This window comes from Aotus nancymaae, unplaced genomic scaffold (genome assembly GCF_030222135.1).
Source record: "Aotus nancymaae isolate 86718 unplaced genomic scaffold, 86718_ANA_hifiasm-v0.15.2.pri h1tg000009l, whole genome shotgun sequence".
In the NCBI taxonomy this organism is placed as follows: domain Eukaryota; kingdom Metazoa; phylum Chordata; class Mammalia; order Primates; family Aotidae; genus Aotus; species Aotus nancymaae.
Window position 1 is genome coordinate 10,175,001 of NW_026988420.1, and position 24,026 is coordinate 10,199,026.

At 39.6% G+C, this 24,026-nt stretch overlaps 1 protein-coding gene across 2 annotated transcripts in view; it reads left to right on the top strand.

Annotated features, from left to right (window-relative positions):
• Positions 1-24,026, top strand: part of COG3 (component of oligomeric golgi complex 3) — a 64,616-nt gene that overhangs the window by 25,430 nt on the left and 15,160 nt on the right. For both annotated transcript variants that reach the window (XM_012465180.2, XM_064373550.1), the window contains exons 14-19: positions 5,641-5,746; positions 10,347-10,471; positions 13,189-13,278; positions 17,303-17,423; positions 19,893-19,981; positions 20,091-20,225. In XM_012465180.2, the coding sequence (XP_012320603.2) occupies positions 5,641-5,746; positions 10,347-10,471; positions 13,189-13,278; positions 17,303-17,423; positions 19,893-19,981; positions 20,091-20,225 (666 nt within the window). The remainder of the gene's footprint in view (positions 1-5,640; positions 5,747-10,346; positions 10,472-13,188; positions 13,279-17,302; positions 17,424-19,892; positions 19,982-20,090; positions 20,226-24,026) is intronic.

Below are 24,026 nucleotides of genomic sequence, written 5' to 3' on the forward strand. Positions count from 1 at the left end.
AGATGATGTCAGGTTGTTTCGCTATTGGTTAAAGTGGTGATTGCTAGCTCTCTTCATTATAAAAGTATACAGTTTTTCTTTCTTTGCAATTAGTAAGTAATTATAGGATGGCACTTTGAGATTATTTGAGTTCCCTGAAATCTTTCCAGTCAGTGATTTTAGCATCCATTCATGATTCTTGCCTGAACCAGTTATTACACTGGGGGGTAGTAAAATGGTGATTCTTCACATCTGCCATTTCTTCTACCTTTATAGCAGTCTGCTGTAAAGAATTAATTTCCCTTTCTTTCTTTATTCCTTTCTTTTCCCCACCCCTGCTTCATGTAGCACCATAGACTAGTAGATTTTTTTAAGTCATTGTATTTTAATCTATTATCATCATTCCTTCTCTTTCCCTTTCCCTTCTCTTTCCCTTTCCTTTCTTCTCTCCCCCTCTTTTTTTTTTGAGACAGGGTCTTACTCTGTTGCCCAGGCTGAAGTGCAGTGCCTTGACTTCCTGGGCCCAGGCGATCCTCCACCTCAGCCTCCCGAGTAGCTGGGATTACAGGCATGTGCCACTATGCCTAGCTAATTTTCTATATTTTTTTGTAGATATGGGGGCTCTCTGTGTTGTTCAGGCTGGTCTCAAACTTCTGGGCTCAAGTGATCTGTCTGCCTTGGCCTCCCAAAGTACTGGGATTATAGATGTGAGCCACAATGCCCAGCCATCATTATTCATTTCAATGCTCAAAATTGTCCCAAATTTGGACAGTGGTAGCCCCTTTATGCTGGCTCCTCTGTCCATTTGACTGTAGTCTCTTAGTACTTTTTTTTTTTTTTTTTACAGGTTTTTTGAGTTTTATAGTTTTAGCTTTCATATTTAGGTCTTTAATCCATTTTGAGTTAATTTTTGTGATGTGATGTGAAGTAGGGGTCCAATTTCATTTTTTTTTTTTTTGAGATGGAGTCTCACTCTGTCGCCCAAGCTGAAGTGCAGTGGTGTAATCTTGCTTCACTGCAACCTCTGCCTTCTGGGTTCAAGTGATTCTCCTGCCTCAGCCTCTCGAGTAGCTGGGATTACAGGTGCACGCTACCACACCCAGCTAATTTTTGTATCTTTAGGGGAGACTGGGTCTTACCATGTTGCTTAGGCTGGTCTTGAACTCCTGACCTTGTGATCCGTACACCTCGAACTCTCAAAGTGTTGGGATTACAAGCGTGAGCCAACTGCTTGGCCCATTTTTTTTTTTTTTTTGAGATGGAGTCTCACTCTGTCACCAGGCTGGAGTGCAGTGGCGTGATCTCCGCTCACTACAACCTCCGCCTCCGGGGTTCAAGTGGTTCTCTTGCCTCAGCCTCCCAAGAATTTGAGATTACAGGCACCCATCACCATGCACAGCTAATTTTTGTGTTTTTAGTAGAGACAGGGTTTTACCATGTTGGTCAGGATGGTCTCGATCTCTTCACCTCATGATCTGCCCACTTTGGCCTCCCAAAGTGCTGAGATAACAGGCATGAGCCACTGCACCCTGCCAACCCTTGGTTTCTTAAGGGGAAAGAGGGTGGTATTTAGAAACCAAGATCTGAGTATTAGGTGTGCTCATTACTGGTGGTGTATGTCATTACCTCTAACCCCCTTTAAAGAGCTAGAAAATATACATTTAAAGAAATCATGAGTTCCTATTGAACCTCTAATTCTAATCCAGTTCCACAGTGTTCTTCCTTTTCCCATATCTCATATTTGTGTTTTCCAACTCACAGAAGAAATCCTGGCTCCCAGCACCTCTCACATATATGCTCATTTGCTTCAAGTTATAACATATACAAAATAGTTTCAGAATTACAACACGAATGCCATCACTAATAGCAAACTTACTAAATTCAAGATTTTTGTACTTGTTTTGTTCTTAGAATATATCCTACTAAGATATACAATCAGATTGATGTCAGACATTTGATTCTAAATATGGATTTGCGGATTTCAAATCTCTTTAGAGATTTTGCCCGTGTAAGCTTGCCATTTGCATGCATGGGGGAAATATAAGAGTTAGATAGACGTGGGTTCAGATCCTAGCTCAGTTATTAGCTCTTTCTTATCTTTTATTAGTATGTTTAATTGTTTATAGAACAGGCATAATACTGACCCTGGAAGATTATTTTAAGAGTAAAGATAATGACCAGAAAGCACTTACACTGGTAGTCATAGGTTAGACAGTGACTGTTGTCATTTATTTGGCCCTTGAAATATTTAAAAACCTAACATTTGAATTTTTAAAATGATTTTTGACTTTTTAAAAATAGTTTTGGCTAAGCACAGTGGCTCATGCCTGTAATACTAGCACTTTGGGAGGCCAAGGTGGGCGAATTGCTTGAGTCCAGGATTTCAAGACCAGCCTGGGCAACACAGTGAAACACCATCTTTACAAAAAATACAAAAAATTAGCCAGGCATGGTGGCAGAGGTGGGACTCAGGAGGCAGAGGTGGGAGGATCTCCTCAGCCCAGGAGATAGAGAGGCTGGAGTGAGCTGTCACTGTGCTACTGCATGCCAGCCTGGGTGACAGACCCTACCTAAAAAATAATAATAAAAAGATTAGAGGCCTGGTTATTTTATTTGAAAAATTCCAAAGGCGATTTCGGTGCTAGTGAATTTAAAAAATGTCCCCGGAAATAATTTTACTAAGTCATCATGTTTCTAACATTAAAAAAAATCTATAATCTTGAGAAATCTATAAGCTATTAAAGTTTTAAAAATGTAATCTAATTTTTGCCAGGTTCATATACTAATATTACTTAGTTTATATCAGGAGTGCTGTAGACCTAAATATCCTTGGAAAATAGATGAAAGATCATTTTTTTATAAGTGTATCCTATATTCATCAGTGTATCTTTTGTCACCAAGTGGCAATCTATGTTGTTAAAGTTGTCAGATGTGGCTCAGATACTATCCTGTTTCTACTTAGACTGCTTTTCTTGGACGTCAAATGTCATAATTTCCTTTATTTTTATTTTTAAAACAGACTATATTTTAGGATAGTTTGAGATTTATAGAAAAATTGAGAAGGTAGTAAGAGTTTTTATATACCCTGCACACAGCTGCTCCTGTTACTAAGATCTTCTATTGGTATGATACATTTGCCACAATTAATGAACCAGTAGTGATTCACTGGTATTTATTTACTAAGGTCCATAGTTTATTCAGATTTTCTTAGTTTTTAATATCTTTTTCTGTTGCGGGATCCCATTTACAACACCATATTACATTGAGTTTCCTTGTCTTCTAAGGCTCCTCTTGTCTGTGACGGTTTTTCAGACTTTCCTTGTTTCTGATGACTTAGCAGTGTTGATAACTGGTTTATAATGTTGTCATGAGTATTTCAAGCTTTCTATAGGATGCCCCTTTGTTGGAATTCGTCTGCTGTTATCCTTATGATTAGACTAGTGTTTTGGGTTTTTGGGAGGAAAACCACAGTGGTGTAAAATGCCATTGTTACTATGTCGTATTAAGGGTACAGCCTTTCACCATGAATGTTCACTGTTGATATTGAACTTGACCATCTGGCTGAAGTAGTGTTGTCAGGTTTCGCCACCATGCAGTTATTCCTCTTCCTCACTTTCCATGCTGTACTCTTTGGAAGGAAGTCCCATGTGCAACCCATGCTTAAGGGGGTGGGGTTGTGCTCTACCATTTTTGAGGGCTAAGTATCTATATAAGTACTTGGAACTTTTCTGTAAGGGAGATTTATCTCTTTTTCCAATTTGTTGATTTAGTCACTTACTGATGTCATTGTAGACTTACAGATATTTATTCATACTTTGGGTTTTAGTTCACTGGTACTTTATTTTGGTGCTCCAGCTTTTACCACTGGGAGCTCTTTCAGTTGGCTCCTATGTCCTTTTGACATACTCATGTATGTAGATTTTTTATTTTGAGAACATCCTTACTTCCTGGCACTACAAGAACTTAAGGTGCATCGATATATCTCCTGCCTCTGTCCTAGAGAATCAACCATTTCTTCAAGGAGTGCTGGTTCCTTTATTGAAGGATTGTATTAGAAACTGAGATCTGGACATTAGGTGTACTCGTTGCTACAGGGGTATTGTTGCTTTTAGCTCTCTCAGGTGACAGCAAAGAAACACATGTGTGTATACTGGATCATTCTGTTGTTCCACATCCTCACCAGCATTTTGACTTAACCTAATTTATTTCAATGCCTAGATGGATAAATGTGTAATAATAGGTATGTTTGTTTTAAAGGTAATAGGCTGGAAATATGCCCTTACCTGTTGTAAGGATGTTCTCCTAAACTGACATCCCTTCCTCTGACTTCTGTTTAAATTGATTGCATTTTGGCTAGTTATATTAATTATATGTTGTTAGTTTTTAAATAATATACAAAATCAACCTTGTAGGGATCAGATGCCCTTGTAGGGCAGACAGTGGGGGCTGTTTCTTTTTGATGGTCCATAGCAGGAATTATCTTTATGTGTCTGGGTATTGTGGATAACAACAGGGAGCGAATAGGTGGTCTATTTGCAGGAGTTGCCTTGACTTTGAGGGCCACAAAGGTATGATGAAGACTAGGTCTCTTTCTCAGCCTGATCCGGGGAATGGTGCTGTCTCCTTTCACTCCCCTTGAGGCCTTCATTAGGAATATCAGTTTTCATATTATATGAAAGAATGCCTGTTTTAATTGCCATGTCTGATAGGATGTTAGGCGATAAAGTTTTCTGTGTGTTCCCCTTCCAGTGTAATTTAGTGATAAATTTAGTATGTTTATTCAGTCATTACATGGCCTGTATCCTGGGTGCTCCTTTGTGTGGTAGGCCTTTTGGCTTAAGGGTAACCACTTGCAGTAAATATGCTTACTTTGTTTTTCTTTTGGTGAGGGACTGGGGTATAAGAGTGGTCTGGCTTTGGCATCTGTATACCATTTAGGACTTAGCTGTACTTTCCAATTTCTGCACACAGAACAAGTGGACTGGCCTGGGTGGTAGGGAGTCTGTTTCCTAAGCAGTTCTCTGGCCATTAGAAATATTTTTATTTTTTAATTTCAATAGTTTTTTGAGTACAGGTGGTTTTTCGATTACGTAGATAAGTTCTTTAGTGGTGATTTCTGAGAATTTAGTGCACCTGTCATCCAAACAGTGTACCCTGTACCCAATATACGGTCTTTTATGCCTTACCTGCCTCCCAGTTTTTGCCTCTGAATTCGCAAAGTTCATTGTCTCATTTTTGTGACTGGCTATTCTTTTTGACAATAACTAGATGACTGTTAGGTGTTCATTTCTGTGTATTTCCACATTTATAATTAATGTATATTAGTGGGATTTTCATTACTAATTTAGTAGTTGGTGTCCTTTGTATACTGCATGATATTCTTTAGTCAGTGAGTCCATGCTAATTTTTAAAAAAAATCTGTTTCAAAAATAGCATACTGAGCTATTATCACATAAAGAAAAAGTTTGTTATTTGGATTGGCCAGTTAGTTGAACAAAAGCATATCTGATACTCAGAATGTATCCAGTCTTAAATCTAAATACTTTGTTTCCAAATGTTAAGTTGAAAAAAAAATATGTATTTTTACTTTGTATAAAGAACACGTTCATGTTGCCAAACAATGCTGAAAATGATAATGTTCCTTCTGATTTCTCTGTACAGCAAATTGCACAGAGTTTGAAAGATGAGCAGAAGAAGCTACCTTCAGAAGCTTCATTTTCAGATGTTCGGTTAGAAGAAGGAGAGTCTAATAGTCTGACAAAATCTGGTATGTTATGATGTCTTAACTACCAGCGTTTATTCATTTGGGTTGATAAACCTTTATTGAGGACTTGTCCTATCCCAGGCATGAAAAACAACTTGTGCCTTTGAGGAGCCCACCCTTTATGGGGGGAGACTGGAATTCAGTGGTGAGTGAGATGCTAATGGTTTGCACAGGATGTTTTTGGACCATGGATGAGGGTCATGGAAATTACGAAGGGAGGTGAGCTCTTAAGTGCAGCAAGGTGGGCTCAGTGTGATGTGTGGCATCTGAGAGCTGTAGTGTGTTTATGAAGAGTGTGAGAGAGCCAGGTGAATTAAGGTTGTTTAAGATAGATAGAATAGAAGGTAGAAAGGCATGCAGGAATGGAAAACCATGGCTATTTTGGGTAATTCAAGTGGTTTGGTATGTTTGGGCCCAGGTTGTATGTGGGGAAGGAGCAGGTAAAATAGGCCAGATTGGGATAGATGTCATGTGATAGTCTCATGGCCTTTGGACTTCTAGCTGGCATAGTGTATCATGGCGAGTAGACCATCAGATTTGCATTTTGTAAACATACTGTCTGGAACTGTAGTAAAATATTGACACAGTTGTATGGGATGGCTTGGACTAGGGTAAATGTTACGCAAGGGGCAAAATTGTTCCAAGAATAACCCTAGCTACTCATTAGGGACCTAGACAGCAAGCCAGATGGAAAGTAAGCCATTCCCTCCACACCCAGCTATAAGAGTGGCTCTAAAGCTCAGTTCCCCGTGGGATAACTGGGAAGGTGGGTACTGTAACTCCATGGGCTTGAAAGAGCCCCAGCTGCCTCAAGATCCCCAGGGGAAGGGCATCATCAGATGTTTTGAGTCTACTCTATAAACAGCTGCTATACCAAATACAGCCTGCCAAGTGGCTGGATATTGCCCATTTGACAGAGCCATTTTATCACACCCCCGCCGTTGGAGGGAGGACCCCTAGAGGGCTGAAATTTCCTCCTCTGCAATAGAACCCATGCCATGTCCCAGTATACCTCTTGGCCCTAGTATACCTCTTTATGGGTACTGGAGTGACGAGAGTACATTTCTGTCTTGCCAACCCTGGCCTTGTGCGTTTTCTCTTTCCCCACTAAAGCCTACTTTTTAACCAATTACTGGCATTACAATGAGGCCTTATTGGCAGAACTGTTGAAACTGATCAGGAAGTTCTTATATTTTTCCATTTGAAAGATAAAGGTGGTTTGAACCAGGGTGTTACTGGGGGGATGGAGAGAAATACAGAGATGAGGGATATGGTTAGAAGTTTGAATCAGTAGAATTTGATGGCACATCAGATGTGCGGGTTGAGTAAGGTCCATGTGGAACAACTCGGAGGGTCTTTATTGGTTCTAAAAGCTGTACTGTCCAATATGGTAGCCACCACCATTGAGCATGTGAAATGTGGCTAGTCTGAATGTGCTGTAATTGTGTAAGATTCACACCAGATTTCCAAGACTTAGTATGATATAGGGAATGGAAAACAGCCTGGGTGCAGTGGCTCATGCCTGTAATCCCAGCACTTTGGGAGGCCAAGGTGGGCAGATCACCTAAGATTAGGAGTTCAAGACCACCCTGGCCAACATGGCAAAACCCCATCTCTACTGAAAAATACAAAAGTTAGCTGGACATGGTGGCATGCACCTGTAATCCCAGCTACTTGGGAAGCTGAGGCAGGAGAATCTCTTGAACCCGGGAGGTGGAGGTTGCCATGAGCCAAGATTGTGCCAGTGCACTCCAGTCTAGGTGACAGAGCGAGATTCTGTCTCAGAAAAATTTTTTAAAAAATGGAAAATATGTTATTAGTCATTTTTATATTGATTACATGTTAAAATGATATTTTGGACATATTGGATTGAATAAAATATACTAAAATTAATCCTCCTTCTTCTTTTTTTTTTTGAGAGAGTCTTACTCTGTTGCCCAGGCTGGAGTAGAGTGGTGCAATCTCAGCTAACTGCAACCTCTGCCTCCTCAGTTCAAGTGAGTCTCCTGCCTCAGCTTCCCAAGTAGCTGGGACTACAGGCGTGTGCCACCATGCCCAGCTAATTTTTGTGTTTTTTTTAGTAGAGATGGGATTTCACTCTATGTTGACCAGGCTGGTCTCGGACTCCTGACCTCAGGTGATCCGCCTGCCTTGGTCTCCCAAAGTGCAGTGTTGGGATTACAGGTGTGAACCACTGTGCCTGGCCATTCCTGCTTTCTTTTTCTTTCAAAAAGACGAGGTCTCACTGTGTTGCCCAGGCTGGTTTTGAATTCCTGTGCTCAAGCAGTCCTCCTGTTTTGGCTTCCCAAAGTGCTGGGATTACAGGCATGGGCCACCATGCCCAGCCTTTTTATTTATTTATTTTTGAGACAGTCTCGCTCTGTCACCAGGCTGGAGTGCAGTGGTGCAATCTCGGCTCACTGTAACCTCCACCTCCTGGATTCAAGTGATTCTTTTGCCTCAGCCTCCCAAGTAGCTGGGACTATAGGCCCACACTACCACACCCAGCTAATTTTTGTATTTTCAGTAGAGACGGGGTTTCACCATGTTGGCCAGGCTGATCTTGAACTCCTGACCTCGTGATCTGCCTGCCTCAGCCTCCCAAAGTGCTTAGATTACAGGTGTGAGCCACCGCACCTGGCCCTTTTTTTTTTTTTTTTTTTTTAAATAGACACAGAGTCTCGCTATGTTGCCCAGGATGGGTCTTGAACTCCTGGCCTCAAGTGGTCCTCCCACCATGGCCTCCCAGAGTGCTAGAATTACAGACATGAGCCACTGTGCTTGACCTCTTTTTACTTTTTATTTTGAAGACAGGGCCTGGTTCTGTCGGGCAGGCTGGAGTGCAGTGGTGTGATATTGGCTTACTACAACCTCTGCCTCCTGGGCTTAAAGCTAGCCTCCCACCTCAGCCTCCCACATAGCCTATGCCATCATGCCTGGCTAATTTTTTTTACTTTTTAAAATGTGATGTTTTCCTGTGTTACATTTATGATTCACATTATATTTCTATTGGACAGCACTGCTCTAGAGATGTAAAGAGAAAGATTGGTTTAGAATTTAAGGATGAGGAGAGTTGATGCTTTGGGCTTATGTAAGATCATCCTAGGACAGAGTGTAGAGTGACTGTAGCATAAGTCTTGGGAGAGAAACTGAGCCAAGTTTAAGGAGCAAATGGAGATAGAGGAGTAAACTGAGCCCACCAAGAAAGAACAGCCAGCAAGGTCAGGAGTGGGCAAGTGAGAGTGTGATTGGTATCAGAGGAGGAGGGGTTGGCAGTGTAGTTTGTGTAAACAGGTGAGAAGACCAAAATCTCAAGAACATTGTGGTTACAAAGTGACTTGCTAAGTTTTAAAATTTGAGAGGTGGAATAGTTGAGAGGAAGAAGAAAGTCTGTAGAAAGCAGTAAGAATGCAGTTCTGCAAGTATTCAGAAAATCTGCCTCTGGGGTAGAGGTGTGAGGATGGAAGTGAAAGTCTTTGGAGTTGAGAAGGTAAGGATGAACAGCGCATCATCCATGCAGTTATCAGTGTTATCACAATGGTGATAGAACTTGGGGTGGAAAGCAAGGCTCTGAATCAGGTAGGAAGTGGAGCAGAAACAAAAAGAGTATGTCAAAGTCACTTTTCCTGGTTCTGAGATACGTTGGAAGTGAAAGAATGAGAAGTCTCTGAAAGGAGGGCTTTAATTGATGTGATGTTCATGGCGTAGAAGGAGGTGTCAGGGCAAATTGGTGGAGGGACCATCTTGTGAAGAGACCAGTTACCACTACCTTCAAAAAGCACAGCTTTATTCTGTATGTAGAGCAAGTGAGGGGGAGGTGAGGCCCATGGAGGACGATGGAGGCAGACGTGCAGGAGGGCTGTGGGAAGCCCTGGTCCCGGGCTTGCTCTGCTCCTCGGAAGAGGCAGCCAGGAGGCACTTGCCTTTTGATGGTTTACCCTGGCGAACTACTTAGTTACACAGGAAAGGGGAAAAAATGAACACAGGCTGAACTTCTGGCTTTAAAGTACTTAAACACATTTGTTTGACTAAACTTTTATTTGGGGGAATTCTTTTGGCACTTTATTTTGAAGAAGGGATCCTGGAGATAGCATATTCCTTAGGAAAACTCTATTTCATTTCCTCGATATTCTTTGATGTAATTTGTTTATTCTTTTTTTTAAAGAAACTTCATAGAAATTAGACGTTAGTTTAAAGTGAGCTCTTATGGAAGAGATTTAAAAGTTATACAAGTTGAATAGGAGTGGTGAGAGAAAAAGAAAAGATTATATAAGTATTACTTGTTTTTGGAAAAAAGCTTACAAAACTGTAAAGTGAAAGCACTGGCTAGGCGCCTTGGGTTTAGCATATGTATATGAAGCTGGAATGTATGTATGTACATATTCATATGTGTACATACATACATTCTCATTGTGTTAAATCTCACCTGTCACTCATTTAGATTTCATATGGTATTCTTGATGAGAGCTGAGGCTGGTAAAAATTGATGCTGTCTAGCTATTGGTAGCTAACGAGAATAAACAGTTTATAGTTGCCATGTAAATTATTGTAAGACAAACATCCACATGTGTGAAATGTGTCTTCTTTTCCATTTGGGTTTTAGGTTCAACAGAATCCCTCAATCCTAGACCACAGACCACAATTTCTCCAGCAGATCTTCATGGAATGTGGTATCCTACAGTTCGAAGAACTCTTGTCTGTCTCTCCAAATTATACAGATGCATAGATGTATGTGTATCTTTATTGTAAATTGCTTGCTCTTTCACTTGAAATATTTTTTAATTTACATTTTAAGATCTTGATGAAGTATTTTGTTGGCTAGTCTTAAAATCATGATTTTTAGATATAGAAGTAACTTGAAGGTCAAGCTAATTTACGAATTTCCAACCTGAGCTTTCTATAGAACTTTAGAATTTAGTACTGGGCTTTGGGGAATCTATGGACACCTCAAAATTGTGGGCAAATTTTGCATGACTGTTTTATATGTGCATTTCTGAGGAAAAGATCTTTAGCATTCATTGATTCTTAAAGGAGTTCACAACCACAAATAAGTTTAAAACAACTGATTAATTTGCCTGCCTTAGTTTATAGATGAAGACAGAGATATAGAAAGGTTAAGTGAACATCCAGTGTCACATAGGATAGTATACATTTAGTATTAGATGTTTTGTTTTTTGAGACAGAGTCTTGCTCTGTTGCCCAGGCTGGTGTGCAGTGGTGTGATCTTGGCTCACTGCAACCTCACCTCCTGAGTTCAAGAGATTCTCCCACCTTAGCATCCTGAGTAGCTGGGGTTATAGGCGCCCACCACCAGGCCCAGTTAATTTTTGTATTTTTAGTAGAGATGGGGTTTCATGATGTTGGCCAGGCTGGTCTCGAACTCCTGACCTCGGGTGATCCACCCACCTTGGCCTCCCAAAGTGCTGGGATTACACGTGTGAGCCACCATGCCTGGCCTATTAATTAAGTTTAGTATTAATTGCAGCTACTTTAGTTTTACACTTAGTTTGAATCCACATCCCTAACAAGGAGTATTAAGATGACATGTATTTCTAACCAGGGACTTAGTAATTTGCTAAAGTTAGCAGCACCTTTTTAAATTTCAAGCACCAGCTTAGACTGTACATTGATTTCAGAGGACAGAGTTATTTTAAGCACTCCAGTTTAATGATATGATTATCATTCTTTGCTACATCAGATTTGTTGACATTTATTTGCTGTCAGTGATTTGTTGCTAAACCAAAATATTTTATAAAATATGGTGGTTTTAATTCACTTGATTTATTAATTTGATTGCCGTAACCCTGACTGCATTTAGAGCAAATTAAGTATAGCAGTCATGTAATGAATTGTCTAGATGCCACTATTTCTTAAGGATATAGTTCAAAACAGTATGCATTTACCCTTACACCACAGAGATACTTTATACCACAGAATCCTAGGACTGCACAGTTGTATCATTGGGGTCAGTAGAGTCTACACTTCTCTTTATTTAATTTAAAATACATAATTGCTGGGCTTTGTGCTTATAGATTTTGAAATGCTACCAAAAGTGCCTTTTGCCCAGTTCTGGGACTTTTAAAGATGGGCCCAGATCACCTTTACAGACTTAGATGCCTCAGCCTTTTTACCCAGCTGATAAGATCTCTTCCAGAGAGAGGTTTGGACATTTGGCATCTCTTCCTCCCTAGGCTGTCCTTTAGGCTTGCTGAATAATAATATTAGACTGAGATTCAGCAACTTCCTGCAGTGGAGTCAGGATCCCAAGGAAAATACACAGGAGGCATATTCCACATAGAACCCATTGTCACCACAGACACTAGTAAATAAAGCCTCTTAGGGTGCTTAAGGGGGATTTTAGCTAAATAGTAGGCCTGAAGAGGTCACTCTGCCAGTTTGGTTTTATGCCTTAGGCTTGCTTATTCCTTTTTCACCTAGCTTATATTCAAATCTTAACACTTTCAATCTTACCGATCAAAGGTGAGGAAAGAAAATCCAGTGTAAGATACATTAAGGCTGAGCAGGAGAAGGCGAGGGTCTTGGTCTAAGCTGCTCATCTTAAGCTTTCCTAGGCAGGGTTAGTGACCCAGCAGGTGGCAGCTCTAATTTCTCCTTCCTGCAGTAGCCTTGTGGGAAACCACAGAGTGGGAAGAAGCAATGTAAAAACAGAATAACAGCAAGTTGGAGACCAGGGCCCAGAACAGGGGCCTAATAATGAATAGGCTCATATCCATCCATCTCAGGTAGAATGGAGGCAGGGAGGGAAGCAAGGAGACTAACCACCATCCCACACCTCTGGGAAGATTGTAATGGCAGAATTAAAGTGAGAATCATACTGCACATACCATTTTGTAACCTGGTAGGTTTTTTTTTTTAACTCTATTTTATAAGAACTTTAGTGCCTCCTTCAGCATTCTTTGATTTCATAAACAGTGTTCTGTAATGTAGATTAAGTAGTATTTTGTCAGTCCCCTGTCATTGAACATTTATGTAACATAAATAATACTGTAATGAAGAGCCATGTACATGAATCTTAAAATACAATGCTGGTGTATTTTTAGAAGTGGATTTACTGAAGGTTTGTTTTAAAGTTGGTTTTAGAGACTTAAAAAACAGCCCCACATGAGATCATGTTGGAGCGAGGGCTCCATGAGGTCAGAACCATGCCTGCCTATATCTCTAGCATCTAGCTCATTGCCTAGCATGCTAATCAGTATTTATTGACGGGTCACATGAGTGTTTCCAGAGATGACTGCATGTTACTGATCTACGTGTTGGTCTAGAAAGGTTGCATGGGAATAGGGAATCAGGAAGAATAGTACCAGCAGTAAATTAATCCAACCATGAGGGCAAGCAGGCATTGTTATTTGCACTCACAGCCTAGGATTTTCCTTTTTCTCTTTTGTCAAGTGCCGCAGGCTGATTATTCTCTTTTATTCCACCAGAGGGCAGTGTTCCAAGGATTATCACAGGAAGCATTGTCTGCCTGCATTCAGTCCTTACTTGGAGCATCAGAGTCAATCAGCAAAAACAAGGTTTGATGAAGTGTTAGGTGAAATCCTGTTTCCTGGTTAAATATTGTGGAATATAGCATTTACTTATAGGCACAGAAATTTATAGCTCTTTTGGCAGTAGGATTTGTTTGTTTAACGTGATTGAATTTTGCAGCTCTTTGAGAGAAGCTAGTATTTCATCATACTGCTAAATAAAGACTGTACTATATAAGAGAGTCCAACTTTGCTAAAGGACCAAAAGTGGTACTTAGGTTACACATTCTATAGGGTAAAGATTTCTTGTCGTAGCCCTAGCCACTGGGGAAATGGTACTATTTCCCTGAAATACCAAGAAAGCATTTTCAAGGAAATATCACAATTTATAATCATCTCTACAATAATGTTTTAAATAGTTGAATGTTCTTACATGGAGGAAATGAGTCAGTCAGTTTTGAGGACAGGTAATGGTGGCTCTGGGTTGTGTAACTAGAAGGAGTTACCATGACTGTATGGCTTATAGTTTTGTTTGTTTGTTTTTGAGACAGGGTCTTGCTCTGTCTCCTAGGTTGGAGTGCAGTGGTGTGATCATGGCTTACTGCAGCCTCAGTCTCCTGAGCTCAATCCACCCTCCTACCTCAGCCTTCCAAGAACTTGGGACTACAGGCATGCACCTTCATGCCCTGGCCAAGTTTTTTATTTTTTGTAGAGATAGGATTTTGCCATGTTGCTCAGGCTGGTCTCAAACTCCTGGCCTGAAGTCATCTGCCCACCTCAGCCTCCCAGAATGCTGGAATTACAGGTGTGATAAGCCACTGCGCCCAGGCTTTTTTTTTTTTTTTTTTTGAGAGAGGGTCTTATTCTGTCACCTAAGCTGGAGTGCAGTAGTGTGATTTCCGTTCACTGCAGCCTCAACTTCCTGGGCTGAAGCAATCCTCCTGCTTCAGCTTCCTGAGCCACAGGACTATAGGCACCTGGCTAAATTTTTTATTTTTACTTTTTGTAGAGACAGGAACTCACCATGTTGCCCAGGCTGGTCTCAAATTCCTAGGCGCAAATGATCCTCTTGACTCAGCTTTCCAAAGTACTGGGAATACAGGTGTTAGCCATTGTGCTCAGCAGTTTACAGTTTTTAATCCAGAAGGGATCTGGGCTGAAGGCTGCTGGCATGTGCTTCTCCCATAGCCCCTGAGATTTTTTTTTTTTTCAGGAAGTAGAGCATGTTCAAAAGTGTTGCTTTGCTTAATTCTCCTATTAAAATATCTGTCACCTATCGGGAAGTAGCTGTGGGAGCTGTTTCCAGCCAAAATTTTCTACCCACCTGGAGTGTTCAAATCGTGTGAACTTTTTTGACTTAATAGATTTATAAATGTGACTTTTAAGTTCAAGGCTTTAGATAAATTATGTATATATACATCACCACAAAATCATTTGGGATCTTGGGATCTTGTTGCTAGGAAAGCTCTACCTTTGTGATCACTATTTTTCTCATTCATGAAATGAAGAGGTGAAATGAAATTTTCACATGGGGACTAGAAATAAAGTTATAGACAGGCAGGTTTAAGTTTTAACAAGTATTTTCAAGTCTGCCCACACATTTTGATAACAGATGAAATTAGAACACACATGTCTAACATTAAGGAAAAATTGTGGCATGTTTTATATAACAGAATATTACACGGTCATTAAATTTTTAAAAATAAAACAATAAAATTTAACTTAAACATATTAAGGCAATAGAAATTCAAGATGCACATCAGATATATGGTATGATTATGTAATAAAATGCATTGAAGAAAATATGTAGCAGTGAAATCTTTTAGGTGACCATGGGTGATTTTTTTCTCTCATTCCCTGCACATTTCTTTATTTTCCACAGATCATCAGGAAAGAAAAAATGACCTAATTTTAAAAAAAGTTCATAGGCTTTTATTTTCTTGTACCACTGTCCTCTCTTTTTTTTTTTAAGACAGAATCTCACCCTGTCACCCAGGCTGGAGTGAGGTAGCATGATCTTGTCTCACTGCAACCTACATCAATTTCCTGGGTTCAAGCCATTCTTGTGCCTCAGCTGCCCAAGTAGCTGGGATTACAGGCGTGCGCTACCATGCCCAGCTAATATTTGTATTTTTAATAGAGACAGGGTTTCACTGTGTTGGCCAGGCTGGTCTTGAATGCCTGACCTCAAGTGATCCACCCACCTCGGCCTCCCAAAATGTTAGGATTACAGGCGTGAGCCACTAAACCCAGCCATGTTCTCTCTTTTAAGGGAGGCATGAAAAGCCTTTTGATCTTTGGTCTTTTGCCTTCATTATCTGTAGCCCATCCTCTTTTATCTGATTCTGTTTCCTACATGTTATAAGAGGTTTAAGTATGTATGGGGAAGCTCTCAACTTGTTAAGACACTAGCTATTATTCTCATGGTTGAGTTTATGTAGTTTTACCTTAAAAAGTGATCATTGAAAATGGATTAGTGTCTTAAAGAGTTTTTTAAGGGAAGAAATTATTCTTACATACTTAAACTGAGTACCTGTCAACAAATTAACATGATGATATATGCTGGATTACAATAGCTTTAGTAAAGTAAATAAAATCTATATGATACTATTTTTGGCATCAGAGTTGTTAGGTCTTTTAAAAATAGAGCAAATAATTAAAATATGTAGCATTTCCTACTTACCTGTTGCTCCGTGTTGCAGGATGCAAAGTGAGTTTCCATTACATAAGTCATTGATTATGTTTATTAAAACGGGTGGAGAGAGAGTGCGAGACTGGGAAGGAATCTTCATTTAATAACTCCTTTAAATTTTATATTGCCTACTGAAAGTTAACTTTATCTTTTCCTAAGGTAATGTAAAAATTTCATTAGCAATATTTTCAAAATTAGATGCTGCCTTGAGTAACAGCAAGAAGGAGCAAATACAGCCTTGCTCTTATTAATACACAGCCTCTTTTCTGAAAGGAGAGCTATGATTATTCAGTATTTGAGGATTGAGTCAGAGGTTTGAGAACTGAGCTTGAATCCCAAGACTCTTGTGGATGGGTCCTGAGAGGGCAGAAGGACATGCCGGACTCTCAGGGATCTGGGTAGTCAGAGCTGTGTTGGTGGCAGGAGAATCCAAAATGGCAACCCCAAATCATTTTACATTTGTATAAATATAGGTATGTCTTATGTTCTAGATATTGATCAAATAGTGAAAGCCATGTTCCTGAGGAGAAACTAGAAAGCCAGGCCAGGTCAGGATTGTGCTTATTCCTTGAGCCTTTCTTTGCCTCTTCTGCTCTGGGCTGCTGTTAGGCTGCCTCATCCTTCTACTTCTGCACCAGGTGAAAGTAGATTGGACTTCTCTTTCTAAACATGTTGCTTTACAGCCTTGTGTCTGACTTTCTTGGATTTTTAAAGTAGAGTGAGTGACAGTGCCAATAAGAGTTTGAAGTTGGTTGGGTGTGATGGCTCATGCCTGTAATCCCAGCACTTTGGGAGTTTAAGGCAGGTAGATCACCAACTCAGGACCAGCACCGACTCCTGGGCCTCCCCACCTTCCCACTGTGGCCTGCGCCCCTTTACTTCCTTTCTCTAGAGCTGTCGGCAGTGGGCTGCTCCTCCCACCCGCCTTCTCCGAGCTGATGCCGAAGCCGTATGGACGCGACGAAGGTGGCCTGCTGCAGAGTAGCCAGACGCATGGAGAAACCCCGTCTCTACTAAAAATACAAAAATTAGCCGGGCATGGTGGAGCATGCCTGTAATCCAAGCTACTTGGGAGGTTGAGGCAGAGAATTGCTTAAACCTGGGAGGTGGAGGCTGCAGTGAGCTGAGATCATGTCATTGCACTCCAGCCTGGGCAACAAGAGAGAAACTCTGTTTCAAAAAAAAAAAAAAAAAGAGTTTGAAGGAAGATTTTTTTTAACTTAATTCTAGCATGGGGAGAGTTCATTGCACAACAAAAGAGAATTGACACCATAAAGCCGTAAACGTAGGTAGATTATTGTTGACTAATAATGTGTGCTTTGTGTGCTCCTATTTTGATTTAATCTGTGATCATATCCATTTTTCTGTCTTATAATTTAGACTCAGATTGATGGACAACTTTTCTTAATTAAGCACCTTTTGATACTTCGTGAACAAATTGCTCCATTTCACACTGAATTCACCATTAAGGAAATTTCCCTGGACCTCAAGAAAACTAGAGGTACTTTGCTGTCCTGGCTGGCACACTTGGGTGTGTTTGTTCTGTCCAGATGTGTCAGCACAGGTTTTAGGTTTATTTTATGTTCATCTGCAATTTTTGCGTGCTTTACTTGCTAAATATGTTACTTGTTCATACTAAGCTAATCTGTCACCATCCTAATGACTTCTAACTTGCTCTATTTTCTTTATGAAGGGAACCGTATCTGGACATTTCAGTTTGTAATATTAGACTCACTTAGACTTTGCCACATTTTCCTACAACCAGTTAAAAAGTGAAAAATCAGTATAATAACTGCTTCCTAATAAGTAAGTAGTGTCAACTAGTTGGGATGATTTTAAGTGCTGAGTTGAGTTTGTCAGTTTATGAAAATTCAGGAAGCCAGCTGGGTAAAATAAGAAGAGTACTTGTCTAAGAATTTGAAAGAATTGGGTTTTCTTCCTGTCCCATCATTTCTGGGCCGTTGCGTAATTTTGGGTGGGTGTTTCAGCTTCCCTACCCCACCTTCCTTTTAGGTAAAATGAGCATGATCAACTTGTCATGATACCTTCATGAGGTTATCAAGATCATTAAGACCGAAAATGAATGAAAATATATGTTAATGTCTTTATAAGTTTCAGGTGCTTAAATAAACTTCAGTGGTATTAAATCCGTAATCATGTAAGATAGGGTCTTTGAGTTGGTAATAGATATTGAATCATCTTGAGAAAGATGATTCATCCAGCCTAATGATTTGTCCCTGAATTAGTAAGAGATGATTTCTAAAAGATCAAAGTAGTTATTGTCTAAGATATTGATCTTAAGCAGTTAAAAACATCCCTCATGTCCCTTAATTACTTACAAATTTATGTAAACTTTATCTTAAACATTTCTAAGAAATTTATGCTCTGATGCCTTAAGCCATTCATTTATGTGATCAGTTAACATCTCTTGAATGTTTTGGGGCAATTAAAAAAAACCAGTCACTCAAATTATTTTCTATGTGTTATGGTTTAGAGGAACCCCAAATATATGATTTTCAAGAATAACAGGTTTTTAGTTCCGCAATTCCTGTGCTTATCTGATAGTGGATTTGATTTAACTCACCCAAGAGCCAGTGTAACCTCATGATGATTCCCCTTAAAACAGTTTGCTCTTTCTTATTCCCTGTTGCTTTGTCTTGTCCACCACGGAGAATGTATTTTGGTTCTGTAAAGTTTGTGTGTTATGTGCTTTGTGATCTTTTAATTTTTGAATTATGTTTTTTTTTTCTCTAATCTTGGAAGTAGCATACCATGTGTTTTTGTTTTGTTTTTATAAACAGGAGCCAGATTTCTTGGCTTTTGCCTTTATAGAACACATAGTGTTTTTTAAAGCTTATTCTCATCAGAGGCTTCCCTCTCCCACCCATTCTGGTTTATTTCATTCCTTCCTTTCAGTGTGAGGTGTGGGAATCATGCTGTTACACCTTGAAGAATTCCCAACTGCTGACAGTTCTTACTTTAAGTGATGGGATAGAGCAGGGTTGATTTACGTTCTTTTATTTTTTTCTAATTTGTAATTTGTTGCTGCTTGGTTTTAGTGTACATCAACTGAGGTGAGAGAAAGTGAAATATCTTGAGATTGTGGCAAAATTTGATTGAAATTATGTTTTCCTACAAATATTACAAAGCCTGTGTAACCCTACCATTTTATTCTGTTTAGTGCAGAGAGAATCTTTGAGGGGTCTTATAGAAAAGATAGCAGACACAAAGAACCATTTACTAAATCTTTACTCTGAATACTGAACTGATAGAGAGAGGTCCTTGTTCTTTACTACCAGGGTCAAGGCAGTAAGTATTATGGTAGTGTGTGCTTGGATTGGAAGATTTCATGCTTTGCTTTATCTAGTCTGGCAAAGTAAAGACATGTTTTTTTCTTACTCACTTAATAATACTTGCTATCTTTACTTTTACGCCTCTAACCTCTCAATACTAATGTTATATCATATTGCATTTGAACATCAATGAGACCTCGGCTAATACTTCACATAAATTCTAGTTAGTCTGGAGGTTAAGGGGTAAATATGTCCTTTTGGTGTTTTCTTCTTGGCTGACACATTAGTTTATTTACTTTACTTAAAATGAATAAATTTCTGTGCCAGCCAGCTTTTAACAAAGAAGCTGGGTAAGTATATGAGTCTTTTTTAAAAACCTATTTAACATCCTAAAAGTAAAGCAGTGAAATTTTAAGGTACTGATTACCATTTATCATTTTTCTTTTGGTAAGTGAATAATTGAGATTAATAGTCATTTTGCAATTCAAACTTCTAGAAAATAACTCTGTGAGTACTGTAGCTATCATTGGTGCTCATCTCACCCTCAGCCTTTCATGGAGGTGAGTTGGTGAAGGTGAATTGGCTTTTTGCCTTGTGGTGGCGAACTGGTGTGTCTTACATGTGGCTTTGCTGTTGAAACTGTACATGTTCACTGGATGAGTAATTTTGTTTCACAGATGCAGCATTTAAAATCCTGAACCCTATGACTGTTCCAAGATTTTTTAGGCTGAATAGCAACAATGCCTTGATAGAGTTCTTGTTGGAGGTGAGAAGGAGTCTGTTTCATTGGTGGTGGGAGATAAACAACATTCTTTACATGTCTGATAATTTCTAGGCACATAAAAACAGGAAGAAATTGTTTTCTTCTTTTTAAGGGTACTCCTGAGATAAGAGAACATTATCTTGACTCTAAAAAAGATGTAGACCGTCATCTGAAATCAGCCTGTGAGCAGTTTATTCAGCAGCAGACCAAGCTGTTTGTAGAACAGCTGGAGGAGTTCATGACAAAGGTATAAACCTTGGTGCCTATTTGGTAAAGTCATTTTGCATTCTTCCCTAGACTTCCTTTTGAATTACCTCTTGTGTAAACTCTGGCAGAAGGAGATAGTAAGCCCAAGTCTTAATGATTCTGTCTAGGAAATCACTGTGCTCCCTATTATGGATACTTTTTGGTTTATGGACTTTCAGATATACTTGCACAGTTTTTGTTTTTAAGAGGAAGAGTGGAAATACTGCAAAGCTAGTTATAGCTGACCCCTGGTTAGCTGTGTTCTGTTTATCCACCTTGTAGGTTATCTGCATGTGGGCTGGGAGTCCCACTTTCTTCTGGAATCTCACCTCCTGGACCTGCATGTCAACAACCAGAGTCCTGGGAATCAGGGTTTCTTATTCTTAAAATGGGTGATTTATTTTTCTCCTTGTTTTACATGCTATTTCTCTCTTCCATTTTGTATGGATAATTGAGAATTGAAGAATTTTATATCATAGCATTGTTAGCCGCCAGATACATGGATTTATTGTACAGTCAGTCCTCTTTAACATTGCCTGTCACTTCCTGGAAACTGTGACTTTAAGTGAAACAGCATAAAATGAAACCAATTTTTTTTCCTCATCAACAGTATAATGAAACAAAGTTGAACCATTCAAGGAAACAACTTTGAGGACATGCTGTGCATCATTTCCCTTAAAGTCACAGTTTTTAGGAACCTATTGCTGATTTTAAGTTAGGACTGACTGTATGTGTGACTAGTATATTCTTTCTGCCTCTGTCTTCTAAGCTAAAATCTATCAACTGGCGAACGCCAGCAAATAGAAAAGCAGATCATGGCTATTTTGATATTCTTGTTTCAACCTAATCATTTTTAAAATTTTTAAGTATCATCACCAAGAACTTAAAGATTTTTATTTTTTAATTTTTAAATTTTTTACTTTTTGAGACGGAGTCTCTTTCTGTTGCCCAGGCTCGAGTGCAGTGGTGCGATCTTGGCTCACTGCAACCTCTGCCTCCGGGTTCAAGTGATTCTCCTGCCTCAACCTCCCGAGGAGCTGTGACTAATTTTTGTATTTTTACTAGAGACAGGGTTTCACCATATTGGTCAGGCTGGTCTTGAACTCCTGAGCTTATATGATCTGCCCGCCTTGGCCTCCCAAAGTGCTAGGATTACAGGCGTGAGCCACCGAGCCCTGCCTAAAGATGTTTAAGAAGTCTTGAAATTAGGTTGGGTGTGGTGGCTCATGCCTGTAATCCCAGCACTTTGGGAGGCTGAAACAGGAGGATCGCTCGAGCCCCAGGAGTTTGATACTGGTCAACACTCCTGGACAACATAGTGAAACCTAATTTTTACAAAAAATAAACAAAATCAGCCATGTGTAGTGGCATGTGCCTATAGTTCCAGCTACTCAGGAGGCTGAGGTGGGAAGATTTCTTGAGATGGGAGGTTGAGGGTGCAGTGAGTCAGGATCATCCCACTGCACTCCAGCCTGGGTGACAGAGTAAGACTGTCTCACAAGAAAAAAAAAAAAAGAAAGAAAGAAAAAGAAAAAGTATTGAAATTTTTGTTTATTAAGCCTCTACTGTGTATCCCAGACTTGTATTAGAGGACATCATCATAAAAAGAAGAAAAATATGATGGCTCTTATTTTCAAATATGACTAATGTTAACTGGGCAGACATGAGATATATATATATATAATAACAAGGAGATAGCTAAGCAGTTGTTCATTAGACACTTCTTGTTGGGTCCATCAGCACTAATATGTCTGAAGCCTGTGATAAAGACAGAAATACAGGCTTTAAAAAATAATTAAAAAGGCCAGAATTGCATAGAAATGGTAAAGTACTCTTTTGTTTACCATTGGCATATATTGCTTGTTAAGTGGATTTTACTGCAAATATTTGGAATATGTGTGTATATACATGTTTTTTTTTTTCCACCACAAAAATGTAAAAGGAGGGGGGGGTTGAAATGCTTTCTCCCAGGTTTTGTTTTTTTTTAAAAAGGTTTGAGTATTGGTACTTTGTAATTTACAGATAACTTACAGTTTTTACTGAAACTACCCTTGAAAACAAGCTGGTAGATTGTAGTGTGTATTTCTGGAAGAACATCCACAATAGTACTGGTGGGCAATATTATAGGTGAATATCGTACAATAACAGAACAGCAGAATGAGTCTTCTAAAATAAACAAGTTGATTATAATGAAATCTAGGATTAAAGCGTTGTTCTAGAACAGCACAGTTTTTCTAGAAATCAAGAGAATAAAAATTCACACATGCCAATAATCCTAGCGACTCTTGGTGGCTGAGGTGGGAGGATGGCTGGGTGCAGGAGTTTGAGACCAGCTTGTGCAACATAGCAAGACACTGTCTCAAAAATTTTTTTTTGAAAAAGTAAATAGAGGTTTATGTAGAAAATATTCCAAGTCTGAATTATATAATGGTTCTCCGTGGACATGCTACACTTGTATAGCAGGGATCCCTGAACAAATGTTCATGGCCCTGTTTCTGTACTCCCTTTGTCATGGGATTGGGAAGGGAAAGGCATCGTCTCTCATCCCATAAGAAGCTAGTCTCATCCCACCTGATCAGTCTCTGCTGCGCTTGCTCAGACTACTTGCAGTTGCCTCCCTTTTCTTCTGTCAACCCTGGGCCCTCACTGCTGCTCACTGAGTTTCTACTGAGTGGACACTGCAGCCTGGAGGACTGAGCATCCCTTTCATGGTGTCTTAGTCCAGAGTCAGGTCCCTTTCATCCTGTGGCATAGAGTGAGTCAGAGACAAAGATACATACATGCGTGTGCGTGTGCGCACGCGAGCACGCGCACACACACACACACACACACACCCATTTGAGACACTGCATCTTAGAATTTGTGGACCAAAGATTTTTCACTTTTTACCTGGTGACTGTTACTAGCATTCCGAATAGGAGAGAAAGAGGAAGATTTTATACAAAACTTAAAAATGATTTTCTTTAAAGGTAAATCTCAGCATTAATTAACTGCAAGTGAAGAATCTCATGCCTCTTTTATTTAGTTAGCATTTTATTATTTTTATTTTTTTCTTTTTAAGACAGAATCTTGCTCTGTCACCCAGGTTGCAGTACAGTGGCATGATATTGGCTCACTGCAACCTCTGCCTCCCGAGTTCAAGCAATTCTTTTGGCTCAGCCTCCTGAGTAGCTTAGATTACAGGTGTGTGCCACTACGCCTGGCTCATTTTTTTATATTTTTAGTAGAGATGGGGGCTTTACCATGTTGGCCAGGCTGGTCTTAAACTCCTGGCCTCAAGGGATCTGCCTGCCTTGGCCACCCAAAGCGCTGAGATTACAGGCGTGAGCCACCACGCCCGGCCTTAGTTAGCACGTTATAAGGCAATTGATGCTTATCCCTTGATGAATGATTGCAGGAAAATCAACACCCATAGGTACAGACAAGAAACAGTCTTTCATCTCTTATTTGGATGTGTGTTGGTAGGTCTCGGTATTTATCATTTGGGTGTAAGCCTCATCAAGAAAATGTCCTCAGCTTATTTCTAAGTTTGGACTAATTTTTAACAATATAGATGTATTACCATGTAGAGAATATTTTTAGGTTGTCAGAAGACTTGTTTTTGAGCTTAAAGAGTTAGGGCATGATTTGGATCCCTTTCATCTACTGTGAATTGGCCTTGTTGTTTGTGTAGCTTCTTCCTCTATGCTCCTTGTTGAGATACTTTCCATACATTAATTCTTACTATATGTCCCTGGAACCTGGAGGAAGAGAAGCATCTTTATTTGACAGGTTGAGAAACAGGTTGAATATTCATGAGATA